The sequence below is a fragment of the Chelonoidis abingdonii genome, chromosome 1, assembly GCF_003597395.2.
Source record: "Chelonoidis abingdonii isolate Lonesome George chromosome 1, CheloAbing_2.0, whole genome shotgun sequence".
Taxonomy (NCBI): domain Eukaryota; kingdom Metazoa; phylum Chordata; order Testudines; family Testudinidae; genus Chelonoidis; species Chelonoidis abingdonii.
In genome coordinates this window covers 309,956,627-309,977,316 of record NC_133769.1, presented here as the reverse complement: position 1 = coordinate 309,977,316, position 20,690 = coordinate 309,956,627, and the positions used below count along the sequence as shown (strand labels likewise).

Sequence of the window (20,690 nt, the reverse complement as noted above, 5' to 3'; positions counted from 1 at the left end):
AGTTTTCCCAACAAATTGATGGTCAGAAAGCTTGAGATATGTTTAATTGTTAAACTCACCCTTTTATCACTACAAATAATATTCATCAAAGAAAAACCTCTTTCTGCTTCCACAGAACTAACTGCAATTGTGTTCATAATTTACTTTGCTTTCCTTATTGTTTCTGGATCAGGAAGATTTTTTGATTGAACATTATTCTCTACATAGTCACAAAAATCATTTAAATCAACTACAAATTTTATGAATTTATTTAATTCACGCACTTTTTCTTCTCCTGATTTCCAAGGTAACCTGACTTCTTCAATATTCCATGAAGTGGGATCCATAACATTGAATAATTCAATTATTTTAGGTGTATTACTAGAATGACCTAAATTATCTTCCTTATATTTAATGCAATTTTTGTTTAATAATCTTGTCTTTATTTTTTCCATAATACACTCTATTACTTTGTCTCATGACAGTGATTTAAAACTTATCTTCAAACTCTATGCATTTAAAAGTATCATTTTCTATCATTTCATTTATTTTATTTTCGTGTATACCAGTGTTTCTTAAAATGGGGTGGCCGCTTGGATAGGTAAAGCCCCTGGAGAGCGGGCCAGTTTGTTTACCAGCCCCGTCCACAGGTCCGGCTGATCACAGTTCCCACTGGCCGCAGTTCACCGCTGCAGGCCAATGGGGGCTGCTGGAAGTGGCGGCCAGTAAGCTTTTCAGCCCATGCTGCTGCCAGCAGCTCCCATTGGCCTGGAGCAGCAAACCGCGGCCAGAGGGAGCCGCGATCAGCCGGACCTGCGGACGGGGCAGGTAAACAAACCGGGCCGGCCCAGTAGGAGCTTTTCCTACACAAGCGGCAACCCCAGTTTGAGAAACACTTGTGTATACCAAAACTCTTAAAAATTGTATGAAAAAATCATTCATTTGATTAGCTTATCTGCCTTTGTTAAACTCAATTGTTTCGCTTGCAGTGAATTTGATAATGAAGTTCATCCAAAATGTCAATCATTAATGAAAAGTTTTTAAAAAATTCTTTGTTTTTCAATCTTTTTTCCATGCCAGAAAATTTCGTATTTTTGGAAAAATAAATATAAAGAGCTGGATAAGCTCTCCAGACCTCTTTGACAGCTCTAAGACTACAAGAAGCCCACCGTGGACCAAAAACACAGCCTAATTTGAGATTTCAATATATAGTTTCTCAGAAATCTGTTTAAGTTCAAACTGACTTATTTGACTGAATGAAAAATTGCATAAATCTTGTACAAAAAAATCTTGAATGGCTTATTTCATTGATACCACTTACAGCATCATCTAAATCCAGTTGTAGCCGATGATTCAAACAATGCCAAAATTATAATGTTTGGAAAATCTTGAATCAGTCTTGTAGCAACTCCAGATTTATGTTCAAGCATGGTGATCACATCATCAGAACAAAATCTGATTAAATTTTTCTTTAAATATTCTGTATCAAATACTGTATCATTTAATGTATTTCTCAAAGCATTATAAATATTTTCTGCTTTTATTGATTCTAATTCCACAAAATCAAGAAAAATTGTTGAAGAACCTTGTAATTCACATTTTATAAGAATTACAAGCACAGTTTTACTTGAAATTGTAGAAGCGTCATCAATAATAATACAAATCTTTTCAATGATTTTACTAAAAATTTGTTTTCTTCTTAATTCAGTAATATGCTCTACGATTTTGATGGCCAAAAAATCAAGAATGTAGGCAGTTCCCTGAATCGATTTCATTCTTAATTTGTAGTTCTACTTCATCCTCCATATCTGACATTGGTCAGTTTCTCTTTACTAAGCTGTAAACTATGTTGAAAATTTTGGTGATTATTGCAATATTTTTTTCAGTAAGTTTATCAATCACTGTAGTGAGAGGCTCTTTTTTAGATTGATTAAAAATATTTATAACTCTCAAATGAGAGCTTGATTCAAAATGTTCATTTTTTTTCTTAATGAAGTTTGCTAACTATTTTATCAGTTCCAGATGCTTTAATACAGGAGTCAGCAACCTCTGGCACGCGGCTCACTAGGGTAAGCACCCTGGCAGGCTAGGCCAGTTTGTTTACCTGACGCATTGGCAGGTTCAGCTAATCATGGCTCCCATTGGTCGCGGTTCGCTGTCCCAGGCCATTGGGGCTGCGGGAAGCGGCACGGGCTGAGGGATGTGCTGGCCTCAGCTTCCCGCCACCCCCATTGGCCTGGAGCAGTGAACCACAGCTAGTGGGAGCCGCAATTGGCCAAACCTGCCGATGTGGCAGGTAAACAAAGTACCATAGTGCAATCTCTTTATCGTGAAAGCACAACTTAAAAATGTAGATTTTTTTTTTTAACTACATGACCGCACTCAAAAACGAAACAATGTAAAACTTCAGAGCCTGCAAGTCCATTTAGTCCTACTTCTTGTTCAGGCAATTGCTAAGAGAAACAAGTTTGTTTACATTTATGGGAGATAATGCTGCCCACTTCTTATTTACAATGTCACCTGAAAGTGAGAACAGATGTTTGCATGGCACTTTTGTAGCCAGCACTGCAAGGTATTTACGTGCCAGATGCGCTAAACATTCATATGCCTCTTCGTGCTTTGGCCACCACTACGGAGGACATGCTTCCATGCTGATGATGCACGTTAAAAAAAAGTTAATTAAATTTGTGACTGAACTCCTTGGGGAGAATTATGTTTCCTGCTCTGCGTTTTGCCTGCATTCTGCCATATATTTCAAGTTATAACAGTCTTGGATGATGACCCAGCATGTTGTTTGTTTTAAGAAAACTTTTACCGAATGCAAACAAGGTACCAATGGGAGATTTGTACAGATAGCTACAACACTCGACCCAAGATTTAAGAATCTGAAGTGCCGTCCAAAATCGGATCAGGATGGCGTGTGGAGCACAATTTCAGAAGTCTTAAAAGAGCAACACTCTGATGCAGAAACTACAGAACCCAAACCACCAAAAAAGAAAATCAACTTTCTGCTGCTGACTCATGATGAAAATGAACACACATTGGTCTGCACTGCTTTGGATCATTATCAAGCAGAACCCATCATCAGCATGGATGCATGTCCTCTGGAATGCTGATTGAAGCATGAAGGGACATATGAATCTTTATCGCATCTGGCATGTAAATATCTTGCAACGCCAGCTACAACAGTGCCATGGGAATGCCTGTTCTCACTTTCAGGTGACATTGTAAGCATTATCCCCTGTAACTGTTATCAAACTTGTTTGTCTGAGCAATTGGACAAACAAGAAGGACTGAGTGGATTTATAGGCTCTAAAGTTTTACTTTGTTTTATTTTTGAATGAACTTATTTTTTGCACATAGTTCTACATTTGTAAGTTCAACTTTCACGATAAAGAGATTGCACTACAGTACTTGTATTAAGTGAACTGAAAAATATTTTTATAGTGCAAATATTTATAATAAAAATAAATACAAAGTGAGCACTATACACTTTGTATTCTGTGTTGTAATTGAAATCTATATATTTTTATAATTAGTATTCTATTATTGTTTAACAGCGCCATTAATTGCGCAATTAATTGAGATTAATTTTTTAATCGCTTGACAGCCCTAGGTGAGGAAGATGATACACCCAGAAAATCCGGGTCATGATCTTCTTCCGCCACATACTCCTGTAGAGCCAGTTGCTGTTATTTAGGAGAGGGGTAATGAGACTAGTAGATTGTACTGAAATTGATGCCATGCATAAGGATCCCATAGACCCCAATAGGCCAGTACAAAAAGTGTCAAAGGCTAGTTGGGAGAGGCTCAAGTGGACACTAGCAATCCCTTGCCGGGTATTCCTGCTTGGACGGTAGATGGGTCAAGGAAACTCTTGAAAATCCTGTCCGGACTAACCTCCCTGGGAGATGATTGTTCATCCTGGACACTGGATTCAGCCTACAAGGTCAGATCAGATTCCACTGGCGGTATTGTCGACACTGGTGGAAGGAAGTTCTGGCTCGACTAGGTGAGTAACTCCTTTTCCTTGTGGTAGTATCCTCTTCTTGGGTTAAAATGTCTCTCAGAAACAAAACTGGAAGTAGAGGAGATTGTGGATCCAGAAAGGTGAAAACACCCTCTGTGGGAGTATACATTTCAATCCATCCCCAGGTACAAGGAGGTCTGGTTGAATCCAGTGCCATAGCAGACTTAGTGCTCAGTGGATCCTTAGGGGGCCAGGCCAGTACTGTTGGAGAGAGCCCAGTCTGGAAGTCTTAGTTGGTATCAGTGAATGTTGGTCCTTTGGGTTGCTGGAGATCCTGGCAGTCATCAGAGGGGTAGTGAGGCTGGTATTCTTAGAGCTCTGCTTTGGCATGATTTTCCTCCAGGGTTAGGAGACATAGGCAAACCAGATCTTTGGGACTGCTGCATGAAGGCTCACCCAACTTGGACAGAGTCAGAGAAGGACCTCTTCTCCTGGAAGCAGAGGTAGAGAGGGATCTGTTCGTCTGTCTGTAAGACTGTCCCTTTACTCTCATGAGAAACCCAAGACAATGGGTCTTCAGGTTTTTAGATCTGGCTTCTGCTCCAGAGCTCATGCTCAGCAGCTGTGGCCAATGTTCTGGAGTTCTTCCTGGCCTGGATCTGACTGAAGTATCATGGCCTTTTTTTTAACGAGGTGCTTCCTCAATTAAAGCTTTTGTCCCTGTCAGGTCAGGGTGGCAAGGAGCAACAGATACTGCACTTGACAGAGCTATGCACCTCACCAAAGTAGTAAAGGCACTAACAGTGGTGGTAGCCACTAAGCAAGAAGCAAGGACAGAAGACAGTTTTTAATCCCAGAATTCTAGGCACAGCCATGCTCCTCAAAGGTGGGCTGGAGAGGGTCCCCAGGCTTGGGAAAAAGTAACCTATGATAACGCTATGGAATACTATAAAACATTAACAAACTATATACAATTATAGTTACTGAGACAAAGACAATACAATGATAACTCCAGCCACAGGGGATTCTGACTCAGGGCATGCAGTGAAAAGGAGGAACCGGAGAGGTGGTCAGTCCACACTTCCCTTATACCTTCAGTGCAGAGCAGGAGGAGATTCAGGGCATAGGTGTAGACCAATGACAGTATATGCAATATTTTCTGGTCTCAGGTGTATGGTGCACATGCATACTCACATGTGGGATACATATAGGGACCAGCCCTGTGTTTCAGATATGAACAAGATTACAGGTTATAGTACCTGCCAGACTTTGAATATAACACAGATGTCGTCTTTGGGAGAATGGTGCATCCTGGGAAGGGGTCATATGAGACCTCAGGCTTTTAGGAAATTTCTCAAGACTTCTGTGAAAAATCTCCAGACTTTTAACAATGCAGCCGCTGTTGGTGCTAAGGTTATGGGTGCTACAACAATGAAGGTGACACTGTACAAAATCCAGGAGAAAGATGTGCTGGATTATTATTGCCAAACCCATGTGTTCAAAAATTACAAGTCAAGACACCAAAAAAAAATCATGAGACTGGCTTTAAAGCCATGAGATTTTAAAAAATAATAAATTATGTTCTTTCTTTGTGCATCTGGTTTCTATATGCACTTGGTTTACATTTTCAAGTTTTTCTCCACAACCATGATGGCCAGAAACTTCGTTTAAAAAAAAGAAAGAGAAAAGTGAGGTTACAAAAGGTGGGGGTTAAAGAAAAACATCACATTGTGGAACTTGCAAGAGTTGGCAATGCTGCTTGCTGTTCAGGCATAGTGGAAATTAAGCAGCTCTCCAATCCTCCATCAGTTCCTGGCTTCTCTCTCCTTCTACCCACTAATCTGGATTCATTTTTGTAGTATGGAACATATAATTCTGATTGTATGTGTGTATGCACCTCTCCCTGCCCCGGACACACACATCCTCCAACATCTCTCAACCCACACAGCCCTGCCTGAAACCTAGCTAAAGGGATCCCATTACAATATAATTAAAAATGAGGTTGGATTTATGTTTCTCTCTTCCCTTCCAATAATGACAGAAACGCTGAGCCATAAAATGCAATGTTGGGATGCAAGGTAGCAATGAAGAAATCTCAGGGTTTTCAGTTGTTCTTTCTGGCACATCACAATGGTAGCTATCTTTAGAAAGGTTTGAGACACGCAGCACCTATCCCCTTGATTGCCTGGAGATTAGTCACCCTGCTACAGATACCGGAGTTATTGCATGACTGTGTATTTGCACATGGGAGCTGTAAACACAGGACACTTGTGAGGAAATTAATCTACCTTTAAATGAACTGAGATGTCTGGATTATTAGGGTAATATAATGAGTAAAGCCCTTGCTCTCTAAATTAAGTAGATAATACATGCATTTTTGGTAGGATGATGGAAACCTCATCTTAATTAGGGAATCTGGTGTTTAGGTTTTAAAATAGAAAATTAAAAAAGAATGATGCTACTAAACAGCCCTTATTTTGTTAACATGGGTACGGAGGGCTAAGGGTTATATGCCAATTCATCTATATCAGGGCAGCATGTTCTGTGGGTGGTTAGCATAGGAATACTTCCTTTACTCAAATAATTGTTCTCTATATAGAAAGCTATTACATTGAAGGAAAATATAAAACAAGTTTAACCCTAAGCATACCATAACTACAAGTCAGCATGCACACCAACAGCACATGAAAAGACAGTATAAGGAAAAGAAAAAAGTATCTTTAATCAAAAATGATCATTAATTCACCTCTAAAGCTAGGTCTATAAGAAGCCTTACAAACAGCTTCTCAAAAGGTCTTTGATCACATTAAGGAGGCCCCTCCAGACTCTTTTGGGAATTTCCAACACCCACCTCTTTATTTTCTCAGGCAGTCACAGGAAGAGAGAGGTTTTACTGAAGATGCCAACATTTATGAGGCCAGTCAAGATGTTCCAGCTTAACCCTTTCACTACTCCAACCACCCCACTCAATGTTAGAGCAACTGAATTTTTTCTGCTCTCCGGATTTCAACTTTAAATTGAGATGTCAGTTCAGTTAGCTCCTAAATCAGTGGTGTCTGAAATGTGCATCCTTGTGTTGCTATGGAGATGCTACAGCATAGTTCCTTTAAAACTCAAATGAATTTATTACGTTAATTCAAAGTAACTAGTTTTAATAATTAATGGATATGTTACACAATAGAATAAATTTAAAGAGTTCCGTTTAACGTAGCAGTTAATAAATGTTACTCTGTCTCTGGAAGTGATTTCCCCAGGCAATTATGTTACAATTAACTTCTTCCTCAGTTTATTTTCCATGAAGAGTTTCTTGCTTGGTCATTTCTTTTATATTCCACTCTTCAAAGGAAACATGATTTATCTCCTGTGAATCTAGGGTTTCCATGGTGACAAGATGGTCAGTTAGCCCTTTACTGTATTTCTGTTCATATTACACTAACATTCTTGGAGGAGAAGGAAAAGCATGACTGAGTTTGTGTGGTTAACCAATCTGGCTGTAATGTCTGCTGACAGCATAAGGTGAAGAGGTGACAATCGTGAAAACATACCCTTTTTCAATGACAAGTAAATAAAAAATCATATTCAGTTTGTTATTAAACATTATGGTCCAAACTGAGACGACGTAAGCAACTCTACTGATTTTGCTGGAATTGTGCCTGCTAATAGCAGGGTGAGTGTGGTCTTGTGTCTATGCAGGGTAGCAGCTTCCATACAGTACAGCAAATATGCTTGGTCTGTGCAAACAATACAGTATGTTAAATTTACATTATATTTCTGTAGCTACTTAGCCATGCTTGCTGGTCAGCATAAAATTTCAGAGTTTTGACAGTAACGAAACAGATCCCAAACCTAAACAACCAGATTTTTTTTTTTTAAGTGAGGGGAAAAAAAGGCTATAATTTAGGTTGCTTCCTCTACTTTGCTGCTTGATAGTTTCTGGGAGATGACCTCCTTCCATGGCTTATCATCCCAACTGAACAGTCTCCCCAGCTGTTGGTTTTTAACCACTCCCGCTGGCCAAGAATCAGCAGAGTGGAAGTCACATCAGGACAACAAGCTGCGGTCAGGAAAAAAACTGTGTGAGGACAACAGTGCTGATCAGATGGGGACAATGACACAAATGAAGTAGGTGTGAACAAGGAGGTACCCTTGTGGACAAGTGAAGTGTTCTGGCCACAGGGTTTTTGGAGGGTGAGCCTGGGAAGTGTGGCTGTGGATAGAGAAGTTGATGTGAGAGAAGATACCACAGGGATAAGAAACAGAAGGAGAAGTATACCCTGTCATCAGTACTCTAATCCATCTCAATAGTTCTACAAGTGTATGCATCCAAAACATGGGATTAAAGAAACAATCCCATCTCTGCCACCTTTTCCACAAACAGGAAGAAGGCTCTATTTTTCTTGAAAACAGTGCTGAAGAGAAGAATCTGATTATTTTCTCCTGAAGGCCCCGATTCATGGTCCTTCTTAACTGTTGTGGAAACGAGCTCCAGGATCAGGGGCCAGTCACTAAGAAGGCTCTTGTGACCACTCACAATGGTCTCACACTTATCATAGATAGTTCCCTTGTTTCTGAGGATCACAGACTTTGCAACTTGCCTTGATCGGGGGTGCGATGGGGAGGGAGACTACCAGGCATTTGATAGCTACCCAAGGTGGCAGTCAGAGCATAGTTCTTCAGCCTCAGCCTACAGTCCTAGGATGACACTTCCCTGGCCACCTCTCAATCTGATCCTCAGAGTGGTAATCAGCATGGAAGTCGTTACATTGGGAGCTCAAGCTATGGACTGGGGAGAAGCCAGCAAGGAAACAAGCGATGTGTAAGAAGCGGGAGCAGGGTATGTGCTAGTGGAATGGTATGGAGTAACTGAGGACAACAGAAGTTTTAGTATGTCTGGATTAGACAGACATTGCCAGACTGACCTGATGTAGTTACATAGATGAGCAGAAATCAGAGAGAACCAAAACTTTTACAAAGTTACTAGAGGCAAGAAAAATCTCCAAATCATAACTATATCTTCCTTACTCATCCCCACCAAATTTCCTTTTAGTCCTGTTTATTTTTTACCATGTAAGGTAGCAAGAGTGCATACAATATTTTCAAGCCATTCAATAGAGATTTCCATTCAGTTGAACGTGAAACAATCAAAAGCATAAAAGTCTCCCTTCTAATGGATTTCTTGAAGCAAAGAATGTTACCAAATGAAACTATCAAGTACATCAAAAATATTCAACTCAATATCCATAAAGATGGGGGTTTGGGGGCTAAAATTATATTTTTTTTGAACTGTGAAATCAACCTCCCCAACTTCTTGCTCCTCAAAACAACTGTTTTCAATGTGTTAGTACAGCAACAAAAAATGTTAATGTAATTTATTTCTTCCTTGAGTATTTGACTCATTCTCCACATTGTGTCTTTGAATTTAGCACAGTCTAAGTCACTTTGATGTAGTTTACAATAAAGCAATTCCTTATCTGACAAGTTAAGCAAACAAACATTAGTTCACAGAACACCAGATCAATTTAGTATTTTTAATCAATATACATATGCATATATTTTCATTACCACATATCTTCTTGCATTTATCCTGAAGACTCCATAGCAGTCTTTCATCCTTAAGGATTCCCCAAACACTGCACAATCTACGCAGGAATCACTTCACCCAGCACTGAACTGTCAACACTTTTAGGACCTGCTAAACACACAACAGTACACAACTGTTTAGAACAAGATGCGAAGAACACTGTATTGAACTGACAAGCGCAGGGGAAACTTAGGTGGGCAGGATACAATTCTCAACTTGGAATTTGGCAAGAAAACCAGCATTAACCTCGCTAACTTTCATAAAAAGGACCATGAGATCTTTACCACAAGCGGTCAGAACCTTGGTTTTCACCCCTCACGCCAAGGAGAGAACTACCATGTTTTTTAACATCCTGATGGGACACCGATTTAGTGCTAACTCAGTTAGAAGGCCATCTACTCTTGCATTAGCACTATTTACTGTCCCAGCCTTTGAGTTCTTTCACATAACCAGGACCAATCCTACTTAGTTTGGGAGAGCTGAAAAGAAAAAAAGAAAATTCTAACAGATTACAATAAATGACAGTTCTCTTGAAAGCACATAAGATGTGTTTATTTTATTTGAAGCCACTGTGAAAAACAAGGACAAATTTAGTGCAACCTGAAGTTCATAATCTGGTAACTGAATACATTATCAAATTACTAAAACGGCAAAAGATGTCACTTTTTTACAGTACAAGACCTTCATATTGCATTCATTTAGTATAGTTACATAAACATTTAAAGTTATTCACTCTGCTTCTGGTATACAATTGAGCCACTGAAGTGGGCTGTGAATTATCATAAGAATGCAAAAGTAACCAAATAAGCAGCAGTTACAGCTAACAACAATAAAGTTTGGTATTAAATACTATTCAGACATTACAAAGAACAATGACCCTCTAGAACTACAGCTCCAGCTACACAACAGGAATGTACAAAGCTGGTACAAAATAAAGTGACTACAGTGGTCAGACACTGTATCTGCCTCTTCAAAGCTCAAATACAGTATAAGTTTGACAGTAGTGGCTCTTGCTGAAAAGCTGAAATTGTTAAACTAAACCAACAACACCACAAATTTCTGAAACCAATATTTTATTCCTTCAAATAATGCTTTGTAAACAGCTGATGCAAATACTAGCTCCTCTTGTGCTGGTGACAATGTTTACTACTTACTGCGTTCCCACCTTCCCAAGTCTGAGCCTCTCTTTAGAGATGAGATCCCATAGATACAGTTACATTAGAAAAATGTAACATTCAAAATCAGATACATCTTTGAGAGACATCATAAGTTCCAGAATGGTGACACTTTAGCTCAAAGAGCACCAAGGAGAGATGTACTATTTATATCACTTTTAAATAAGGCTTGAGTTATTTTGTATTCTCATTTTGAAAGAGAAATACTAGATCTTGATAATGACATTTTACCATATGGGCTTGTTAGAAATGCTTTTAAAAAGTCCTCAATATTAAAGCTTTTGTTTGCATCTTGTTTTACAAATTTGAAGAGAAAATATATTTGTTTTAACACTGTCATTTTCACTGTTATTTTATAGAGGGACCCTTCTTAATGTGCTTTAACTACAGAACCTTATAAAACATATCAAAACATTACCAATTTTCAAAATACCAAAAGATATATTTATAATTTGGTTACTAAATGGTATTCTGGAACAGTGTAGCTATTGCATATATTTCTATCAATCTAAAATTAAAGAATAACCAAAACAGGATTCCCTAATTTTAGTATGCCAATACATACACACAGTACACATAATGGGATGTATTCTGCTCTATTAAATTGGTCTAAATCCTTGAGATACTTCAGATTTGCTCTGGTTTGAGAGATCATCATTTGGCCCACTGTCTCGTTCACAGTGAATTTTCATTTCATTACACTTGTATGCTGAAGGGAATGGTTTAAATTAACTAGTTTATGGAATAACCTTTGATTCACTTTAGAATAGAAGACAATTTTCCTCATTAACAGGCAGAGTATGTCAATCAGATTTGTCCAGGATAAGGATTCCTACGAAATGTTATAGTTTTGTTTATTTAATGACAATTGTATGGAAGTTAGATTATCTGTAAACTTGTCGTCTCCTATTTTTAATATCCAACTGGCAATTGAAAAAAGAGTCCTGAAGCCAGATGACAATGCCTTAACATAAGTTTAAAGAAGATTTGTAAAAATATTTTCTACTTAAAAGTAAAAATTAAGTACTTTCCATCAAAAACCTACACACATATATTTGAAATCTGTGCTATATGTTACTTAGAGAAAAAGCTAATGGGTCAAATTCATTCCTGATGTACCACTTAAGTCAATGCAGTTAAACCATGGATATATTTGGGGCCAAAATCTCCAAGCAAGAATCACTTTTAAAAAGTTATACTATGATTTTAATGTAAATGAACCATTTCCTGCTTAACTACTGTTTAAACCTTTATAAATGTCAAAGAACCTGCTCATCTGTTTACCTTTGGTAGTACACCCACCTCATAAAAAAAGTGACAATCTGTTACCCGACTTTTTAGAAATCCATCATATTCTAAAAATTTGTTGATCTGTTGCTGCTGCATGGAAACTTTTGGAAAATTGTTCTTTTTACAGACAGTTGTGTATTTACAATATTTTTTGTATTTCTCATCCCTGTTTTAATTTGGGACACTAATGGGGACTTGGAAACCCTGGACCAATATTCTGTGCTGTCCTTCAACCCTTGAAAGATCACTAATGGGATTGCAAAGAGCGTAAATCAGAGCAGAATTTGGCACAGTGGTATTGTTTTTCAGATTCATTTGGCTCTTGTTCAGGGCTGCTGGGGGCAGGGGGGCAAGTGGGGCAATTTGCCCCAGGCCCGCAGGCGCCCCCAAGAGAGTTTTTTGGGGGCCCTGGAGCAAGGTCGTTCACTCACTCCAGGGGCCCCAGAAAACTCTTGCGGGGCCTGGGCCCCTGGAGCATCTTCCGCTCCGGGTCTTTGGTGGCAATTCGGCCTCAGGGGGTCCTTCCACTCCGGGACTTGCCGCTGAAGTGCCCTGAAGACTCGTGGTGGGGGCCCCCCACCACCAAAGACCCCAGGCCCCCTGAATCCTCTGGGCGGCCCTGCTCTGGTTGCTTATCACTTAAAGTCAATTTTCTATTTGTGATAATTCTCTTGATTGCTCTGGCAACCAGGAGAGGTCACAAACAGAGCTTGGCTCAAATGAGGACTAAGCAGAAAGGACCAATGATCTGGGGGGGGGAAAAAAAAAAAGAAAACAAAAAAGACAATCAACCAACCACAAACATGCACACATACCAGGAAAACAAAAGCCCCTGAAAAATATCCTTTTTGGGGAGGGAGAGAGGTGGTGCTTGGGGAGGATGACAAAACAACAAACCTTAATTCTTCATATTTTCAAAGCACTGTAAAAACAATTGTCAATAGTTGCATTACACACATTGGGGGACTTAAGACAAAAGTTAAGTAATTTGGGCAAGGGCACACTGCAAATCAGAAGCAAAATTAGGATTAGAACTGTCTCCTTGTGCTATGCTTAAATCAGCTAGATCAAATTGCCCATATGAAACAAAATTATCTCTAAATAGATTTTTTTTTAATTTTGCCATGAGGCACCCATTGTTTTTTTCAATTAATGAGATGATACAGCAACATGAATTTAAACTCGGGTAACAGTACCTGTGCAGACATAAGAAACTGGAAATTTAAACTGGTGTCAGTGGTCTAGGTTGTATATATTAACTTTTTATATATATTCCAATGTTGGCGGGGGGTGGTCTTTTTACAGATTACTGTAATGGATAAAAGATGAGCACTCGCATACTTTTTCAAAGCACAATGGCACTGCAAGGAAAGTGCTGGTGGGTTTACCAGCCCTATGCATGGACCCTTATCTATAACCAAAGATGAAATTGTGAGAGTTGCTGAGCATATGCAATTTCCATTGTAAGTTCTCAACTTCTCAGGATCTGGTTCTAAATCTGGTGATTTAAACAGCTACAGTCCTTTCAAGTCAACTGGATGTTTAAATTCCTATAGCCACCCAAAATAGATAAGGCCCCATTATTCTCTTGCAGTGACATCACTTTTTACATAGCATCCTGGTATTCATCAGGGAACACTTTATCCCCTAAAGGGTCTGTAAAACAAAACAAGATAAATTATTGGCACTTATAAACCAACAGGCATGTAAAGACACAGACAAACCCTTCAACCACAGGACAAGTAGACAGCATTAGTAACCAACCTCACAGTTCCATTTGTTAAAAGACTTGATTGAATGGCTTCCTTTAAAACAAAAATTTTAGCAAAGGTTATTGAAGAAAAATGACAATTTGCAAAACTTTTCTCTTTTTATATTTTAAGAAAATTTACTATTTTAAAGTGGTCCTTATTCAGAAGATCAGTTTGTGACACAAAAATCATTTATATGTGGAGGATTAGGGATAAGGAACTGTTTTTCTGAAAAGATGGCAAAATTCCAAGAGGAAAATCTACAAGTACTTGCTATTTCTAATGCTTTAGTATGTCATACCAACATATCAAAATGCTTCAAAACATAGAATTTGCAATAAAAATGGTTGCATGTAAAATTGAAACATGTTTCTTTAGCAATTCAAACTTAATAATGTTATTAATATAGTATGCCTCCGATTATAAACTATATCAATACAGTGGGAATCCCTGTATAACCTGTTTTATCTCCTGTCAACTATTGTCCATGGAAAAGATCTTTCTTCATACACATTCTACAGTCTGAACACAGCAGTATATACAAATATGCATGGATGGACACAATACCCTGATATCAATTATGAAGATATGCACTGGATAAACATACCGTATACAGCGTCACAAAATACTTACACAACAGCTATATTTACTTTCACCCCAAAGTCTCTTAAAATGCTGACAGTTAATAGACCATTCATCAGTTAAATTTTAACTCTATACATCTTTGTCTTTCATCTCTCCTTCTAAAGGAGGAATGAAGGGAAGAATATTGGGTCTTTGGATTTTTCAGACATTTTCCAGAAGCCAGCCAAATAAAGGTTTATTCAGAAGTCTATCCCCATCAGACATCTTCTCCATCATTTCACAGTATTTCAGGACTGCTTGCAAGAGATCTCCCACTTTCCAGCCTCTCTCTTTCAGTCTTTTTGAAAGCTAGAGAAACAACAAAATATTTAAGCTAGTGAAATAAATAGCTTGAATGACTGACAGTTATGAAAATTCTCCTTGAAACATCGGTTCTTATTAGAAAACCAGCTGTGAAGAATTAAACATTATTCCACAGCTATAAAAACAAAACTTCCTCAAGGACCAAACTTTTTTTTAAGTTAGTTTCCATAAAAATTTCTTCTCAAGGAAGTGACATTTTCAAGTGATATGGTCCCACAGCAATGTGGTCTGTGGTTCATGGGGGTTGCAGAAAACAGGAAATTCTGAACATAAGATTAATACATTTGCCACCACCCCCAACAGTACACGTGTAATACTGTAAAAGACAAAAGTAAGGATTAATAAAAGGATGTGGATTTTCCTTTCACAACATATAGTGTGGTTTGGTTGGTATATATACACTTTGCCCTCAACGGAAACACAGTCTCCAGTTAGGAAATTTTAATGTCTCCAAAGAAAACAAACAAAAAGTATAAATTGAACTCCCACTTACAAGCAGAGTAAGTGTAGTTGGAAACTACTTTTCCCTCAAAGGTCTGAACCAGGAATCCTCATATATTAGATATATACTAAGCACTGGGAGACAGTGACAAATTAACATATTTTACAAGCCTCAAGTTTTACAACCTTTTATTCTGGTTTCTTCCACCATTGCACTCATTGTTTTTCTTTACATTTAGCACATCCACGCTTGTCTTCAGTAACTGAAGGCTGCTAGTCCAGCTTGAATCCCCTCTCTAACAAATATTCCAGATCAAGAGAAAGTTAAAATACAAAAGAAATAGGTTTATAGCACATCTACCACTCTTGTCTAAATGAGGAGAGTAGACCTGGGCAAATATTAAAAAACTGGCAAATACTAAATTTAATTTTTTGAGGCAGGGAAACTATTAGCAAATGATGTTGAATTTGGAAAACAGTTGTGGCCAACCAAAAAAAAAAAAAAAAAAAAAAAAAAAAATTAAAAAAAAAAAAAAAAAAGGTCATAATACATTTTTTGACTTTTCACTTTGAAACAGTATTTCATTTAGCTCAGTTAAAAAAAACCCCAAAATAAACAAACAGGCTGAAAACCACATAAAAACAGCCAGGTACGGAAAACAAAACAAAAATTCAGTTTCTGATCAAACAAAATGGTTCATTTGACCCAAACCAAAAAAAACTTCAGTTCTTAATTTTGGTAAGAAAACCAAACTGATTTTTTTTTTCTTTTTCAGTCCCCAAAAGAAAAAACAAATATGGAAAATTCAACTATTCTCTAGCAGGTAGTCGCTCTCCTCTTATGTACTAACCTGAGTGAAATTCCTCATGTAACATCTACAGAATTCCCAACCAACAAGAAGCCAACAGCGTTCTAGATTATGCTTAATCTGTAGAATTATTTAATTGTATGGTTTTTTATTACAGTATATCCTATAGAATCCTACAAAGGACCAACCCTGACACATTATACATGCAAAAACTGACTAAATATTTAAAAAAATATCTGGCATCAGATTTAAAATAATCAGAGTGCCACACTAAGTTTTAATATATACACATAACTATATCATGAAGATTCCAGAAGTGAGCTGGCTCATGTGTCATATCCAACCATAAGATTGGCTGTGTTTTAACTGGATTATTTTCTAGTGACTAAAAGTACAAATTACGTGTTAATCGCTTTATCATTTTGGAATTCATATACTGGGAAAGTAACTATAATAAACAAAGACGCAAGATGGTTGGTCTCTTCTAAATCTAATGTTTCATTCCAGGGTTCAAAGGCCAGCCATACTTCTTCATTTGCAGACTAGTTCTATTTCCTAACGTCATCAGAACAGCTATTTTTCAGTTTACTCAAGAGCAAATGAGATTTTTACGGGTATGGATGGGGCCAGACGCCTATAATAGTCATTTTGTTCTTTGAGTCGCCTGTTGTAATTATTTTTCCCTCTATATGACTGTCCATGTTTATTAAAAACTATTTATATTGTCACTGTCTTTTTTTTAAATTGTGCATTTCCAGAATCTCTGAGTTTGCCTGTTACTGACTACTATAATACTTATGGCATATGATGCGTGGTAGCAAGTTTTTAGAAAAGACGAGTTTATCAACTTGTCACTGTTGTTCTTACGGATGTGTTGCTCATATCATCCAGTCCGGTGTGCGCGGCACGCGCTGCATGTGTTGCAGAGAACTTTTACCCTAGCAACACTCGTGGGACCGCAAGGGCGCCCCTGAGTAGCGCGGCTATTGGCGCCGGGATATACCGCCCTGCTGGCCGCGCTCCTCAGTTTTTTCTTGCCGGTCTCCGACAGTGGGGAAGGAGGCGCGGGTGTGGATGGTATAGCAACACAATCTCAAAGACAACATTACAAGTGAGTAACCGTCTTTTCTTCTTCGAGTGGAGGGATGCTCATACCATTCCGTAGGTGATTCCAATTCGCGTTACCTAGGCGTTGGAGTCGGAGCGAAAGACCGTTCGGGAATGTAAGATCGTGAGACCAAAGGGCATCTCCGTCTCTCGCTTGCTCAACCATCGCGTATGAGATGTAAAGGTAAATGCACCGGATGACCAGTGAGGCTGCCCCAGCATAATATCCTGGATGGGAGCGTGGGCCAGGAAGCAGTGGACCGAGGCTTGAGCCCGAGTAGAGTGGGCGTGAGAGTGGCCAATTGGGACGTGAGCCAGTCATCAGACTCCGCATACAGGGAACATCACCCATGATCAGAGCCTCTGGGAGAAATGGAGCATACCTTTCGTATAACGCGGTCTCGCACTTGCTATAATAGCTGGGGCGAGCTCTAAAGGGACTTAGTTCTAGGATGTAGAAGGCGAGGGCACTGTGGACATCCCGGGTGCGTAGCTGCTGGTCTGCACATGCCATGCGGCCTTCGGGTAAGATAGACCCTAAAACTGTCTTGGTTAATATGGGAAGGCAGAGACACCTTACCTTGGAAGGAAAGCCGGGTGTGGGTCGTAGCTGCACCTTATCGTTGTGAAAGATGGTATGGGGGTCTACCACAAAGCACGAGAGCTCAGCAACGCATACTGGTCGGTATAGTCGACCAGGAAGCGGCCGTCTTCCAAAGACAGGTAGAGCAAACGAGAAACGTGCTAATGGCATTGATAGGGAGGGGCCGTGAGCCTAGAGCAGCATGGTTGAGATCCCAGGAAGGAGGAAGGAGGCTAACCGGGGGGCAGAGTCTTCCAATCCTTAAGGAAATCTTGAGACTATCAGGTAGAAAAGGTGTACTCGCCGAACTCTCTGGGATGGAAGGTGGAGATTGGCGTTACATGACACCTTATTGAGGATAGTGCTAGCCTTGCTCCCTGAGGTACAGATAAAATAGTCCAAGACCACATGAACCGATAAAACCGTGGCTTCAGGAAACAAGGGATCTGTGTACAGCCGACCATTGAAGAACCGCTTCCACTTGGCGAGATATGTGCTCGCCTGGAAGGTTTTCTGCTCCCCAAGCAGACGCTGTGGACCATGGCTGAGCAGCGCCTCAGATTGGTTTACAGACCCCATAGCCCCTGTTTAGGTGCAGGGACTGAAGGTCCGGGTGGTGAAGCCTGCCGAAGTCCTGCGTTATAAGATCCGGGCAGAGTGGTAGTGGTATCGGAGACGCTAGGGACAGGTCGAGCAGCAGGGTGTACCAGTGCTGCCTCGGCCATGCCGGAGCGATTAGGATCAGCCTGGCTCTGTCCCTGCAGAGCTTGAGCAGGACTCTGTGGACTAAAGGAAAGGGTGGAAAGGCATAGAGTAGACCCCCTTTCCAGGGAATGAGGAATGCGTCTGAAAGAGAGCCCAGGGAGCGACCCTGAAGGGAGCAGAACACCTGGCACTTCCTGTTCTCCTCGGAGGCAAAGAGGTCTATTTGGGGAAAGCCCCACTTCCGGAAAACAGAAAGCAGGATGTCCTGACGGATGGACCACTTGTGGGTCAGGAAGGATCGGCTCAGGCGGTCCACGAGAGTGTTCCGGACCCCCGGGAGAAAAGAAGCTACCACGTCTATCGAGTGGGCTATACAAAAGTCCCACAGCCGCATCGCTTCCTGGCAAAGGGGAGAAGATCGTGTCCCTCCTTGCTTGTTTATGTAATACATGGCCGTTGTGTTGTCCGTGAAAATTGCAACACAACGGCCCTGCAGATGTTGACGGAAGGCTTGGCACGCCAGTCGGACTGCTCTCAGTTCGTGGACATTGACATGGAGCTTCAGTTCCTGCAAGGACCAAAGGCCTTGGGTGCGAAGATGCCCCAGGTGTGCGCCCCACCCCAAAGAGGAAGCGTCTGTTATTAGAGACACCGAGGGCTGAGGTGGATGAAACGGTCGACCGGCACACACCAGGGAGGGAGTCAGCCACCAGTTGAGAGAGCCCAGCACGTGTGACGGGATCGTGATTAACATGTCTAGGGCATCCCTGCGCGGACGGTAGACCAAGGCAAGCCAGGTCTGAAGAGGGCGCATGCGTAGCCTTGCGTGCTTCGTCATGAAAGTGCACGCAGCCATGTGACCGAGTAGAGTGAGGACGGTGCAGACAAAGGTTGTTGGGAAGGCTCGTAGTCCCTGAATGAGGGAGACTATAGATTGGAACCTCTGTGGGGGCAAGCTGGCTGTTGCAAGAGTAAAAGCAGCAGAGAATCCTGTGGCACCTTATAGACTAACAGACGTTTTGGATCATGAGCTTTCGTGGGTGAATACCCACTTCGTGAGAACAGGTCTTTGATGATATTTACATGAGCGGCAACCTGAGCCTCGGAAGTCCCTCGAATCAGCCAGTCGTCGAGATATGGGAAAACATGAATTCGACGACGACGGAGGTGGGCGGCGACTACCGCCATACACTTCGTAAATACCCGAGGGGCCAAGGAGAGGCCAAAGGGAAGGACCGCAAATTGGTAGTGATGACGATTTACCATGAAGCGAAGAAACCTTCTGTGCGGTGGGTAAATCGCAATATGGAAATATGCGTCCCTCATGTCGAGAGCAGCGTACCAATCTCCTGGATCCAGGGAAGGAATGATGTTCCCCAGGTACACCATGCGGAACCTGAGCTTCTTGATGAACTTGTTCAGAGCTCGCAGGTCCAGAATGGGCCGGAGACCCCCTTTCGCCTTGGGAATTAGGAAGTATCTGGAACAGAACCCTCTGCCCCTTAATAGCTCTGGAACCTCCTCTATGGCTCCCAGTGCAAGGAGCCTCGAAACTTCCTGCTGGAGGAGTTGCTCGTGAGAGGGGTCCCTGAAAAGTGACGAGGAGGGAGGGTGGGAAGGCGGGGTCGAAACAAACTGAAGACAGTAGCCATATTCCACCGTGTTGAGGACCCAGTGGTCTGATGTTAGCTGGGACCAGGCAGGGAAGAATGCAGCGAGGCAGTTGGCGAACTGAATGGGATCCTGGGAGGAAATTGGTACAGTGCTCTCGGGCGCACCTTCAAAAGTTTGGCTTCGGTCCCGCCGGTGGTTTGGTGGGACCGGAGTTGTTACCCCCTTGAGGGCCAGACTGGTGTCTACGAGAGGTCCGGCCTCTCCTCCTGGAGAAGTCCTGTCTCGGTCAAGGTGGGGGGTAGGGTCGCTGGGGTTGGGGTCGGAAGGACCGCCTCTGAGTCTGCGGCGTCTGCATTCCCAGCGAACGCATGATCACGCAATTGTCCTTCAGACTTTGGAGGCGAGGGTCTGTCTTCTGGGAGAACAGACCCTGACCATCAAAGGGTAGGTCCTGTATCGTATACTGCAGTTCCGGTGGTAGACCTGACGCTTGCAGCCACGATATGCGCCTCATAGCGACCCCAGAGGCCAGAGTTCTAGCGGCCGAGTCAGCGGCGTCCAGCGAGGCCTGGAGGGAGGTCCTTGCAACCTTTTTCCCTTCCTCCAGGAGAGCTGAGAACTCTTGGCGGGAGTCCTGTGGGACAAGCTCTACGAATTTGCCTACCACCTCCCAGGTGTTAAAATTGTATCTACTCAGGAGGGCTTGCTGATTCGCCACCCTGAGCTGGAGGCCTCCC

General features: G+C 41.1%; 1 protein-coding gene and 1 pseudogene across 6 annotated transcripts in view; both read right to left on the bottom strand.

Moving 5' to 3' along the window:
• Positions 1–917: 917 nt before the first annotated feature.
• LOC142046139 (E3 SUMO-protein ligase KIAA1586-like) lies at positions 918–3,214 on the bottom strand (annotated as a pseudogene).
• A 6,841-nt stretch (positions 3,215–10,055) lies between these two features.
• AKAP11 (A-kinase anchoring protein 11) overlaps positions 10,056–20,690 on the bottom strand; it is a 73,045-nt gene continuing 62,410 nt past the window's right edge. For 5 of the 6 annotated variants that reach the window (XM_075061562.1, XM_075061564.1, XM_075061565.1 and 2 more), the window contains one exon: positions 10,056–14,679. In XM_075061562.1, coding sequence (XP_074917663.1) covers positions 14,533–14,679 — 147 coding nt within the window. In that variant the 3' untranslated portion in view covers positions 10,056–14,532. The remainder of the gene's footprint in view (positions 14,680–20,690) is intronic. The other variant, XM_075061568.1, reaches the window with a different exon arrangement.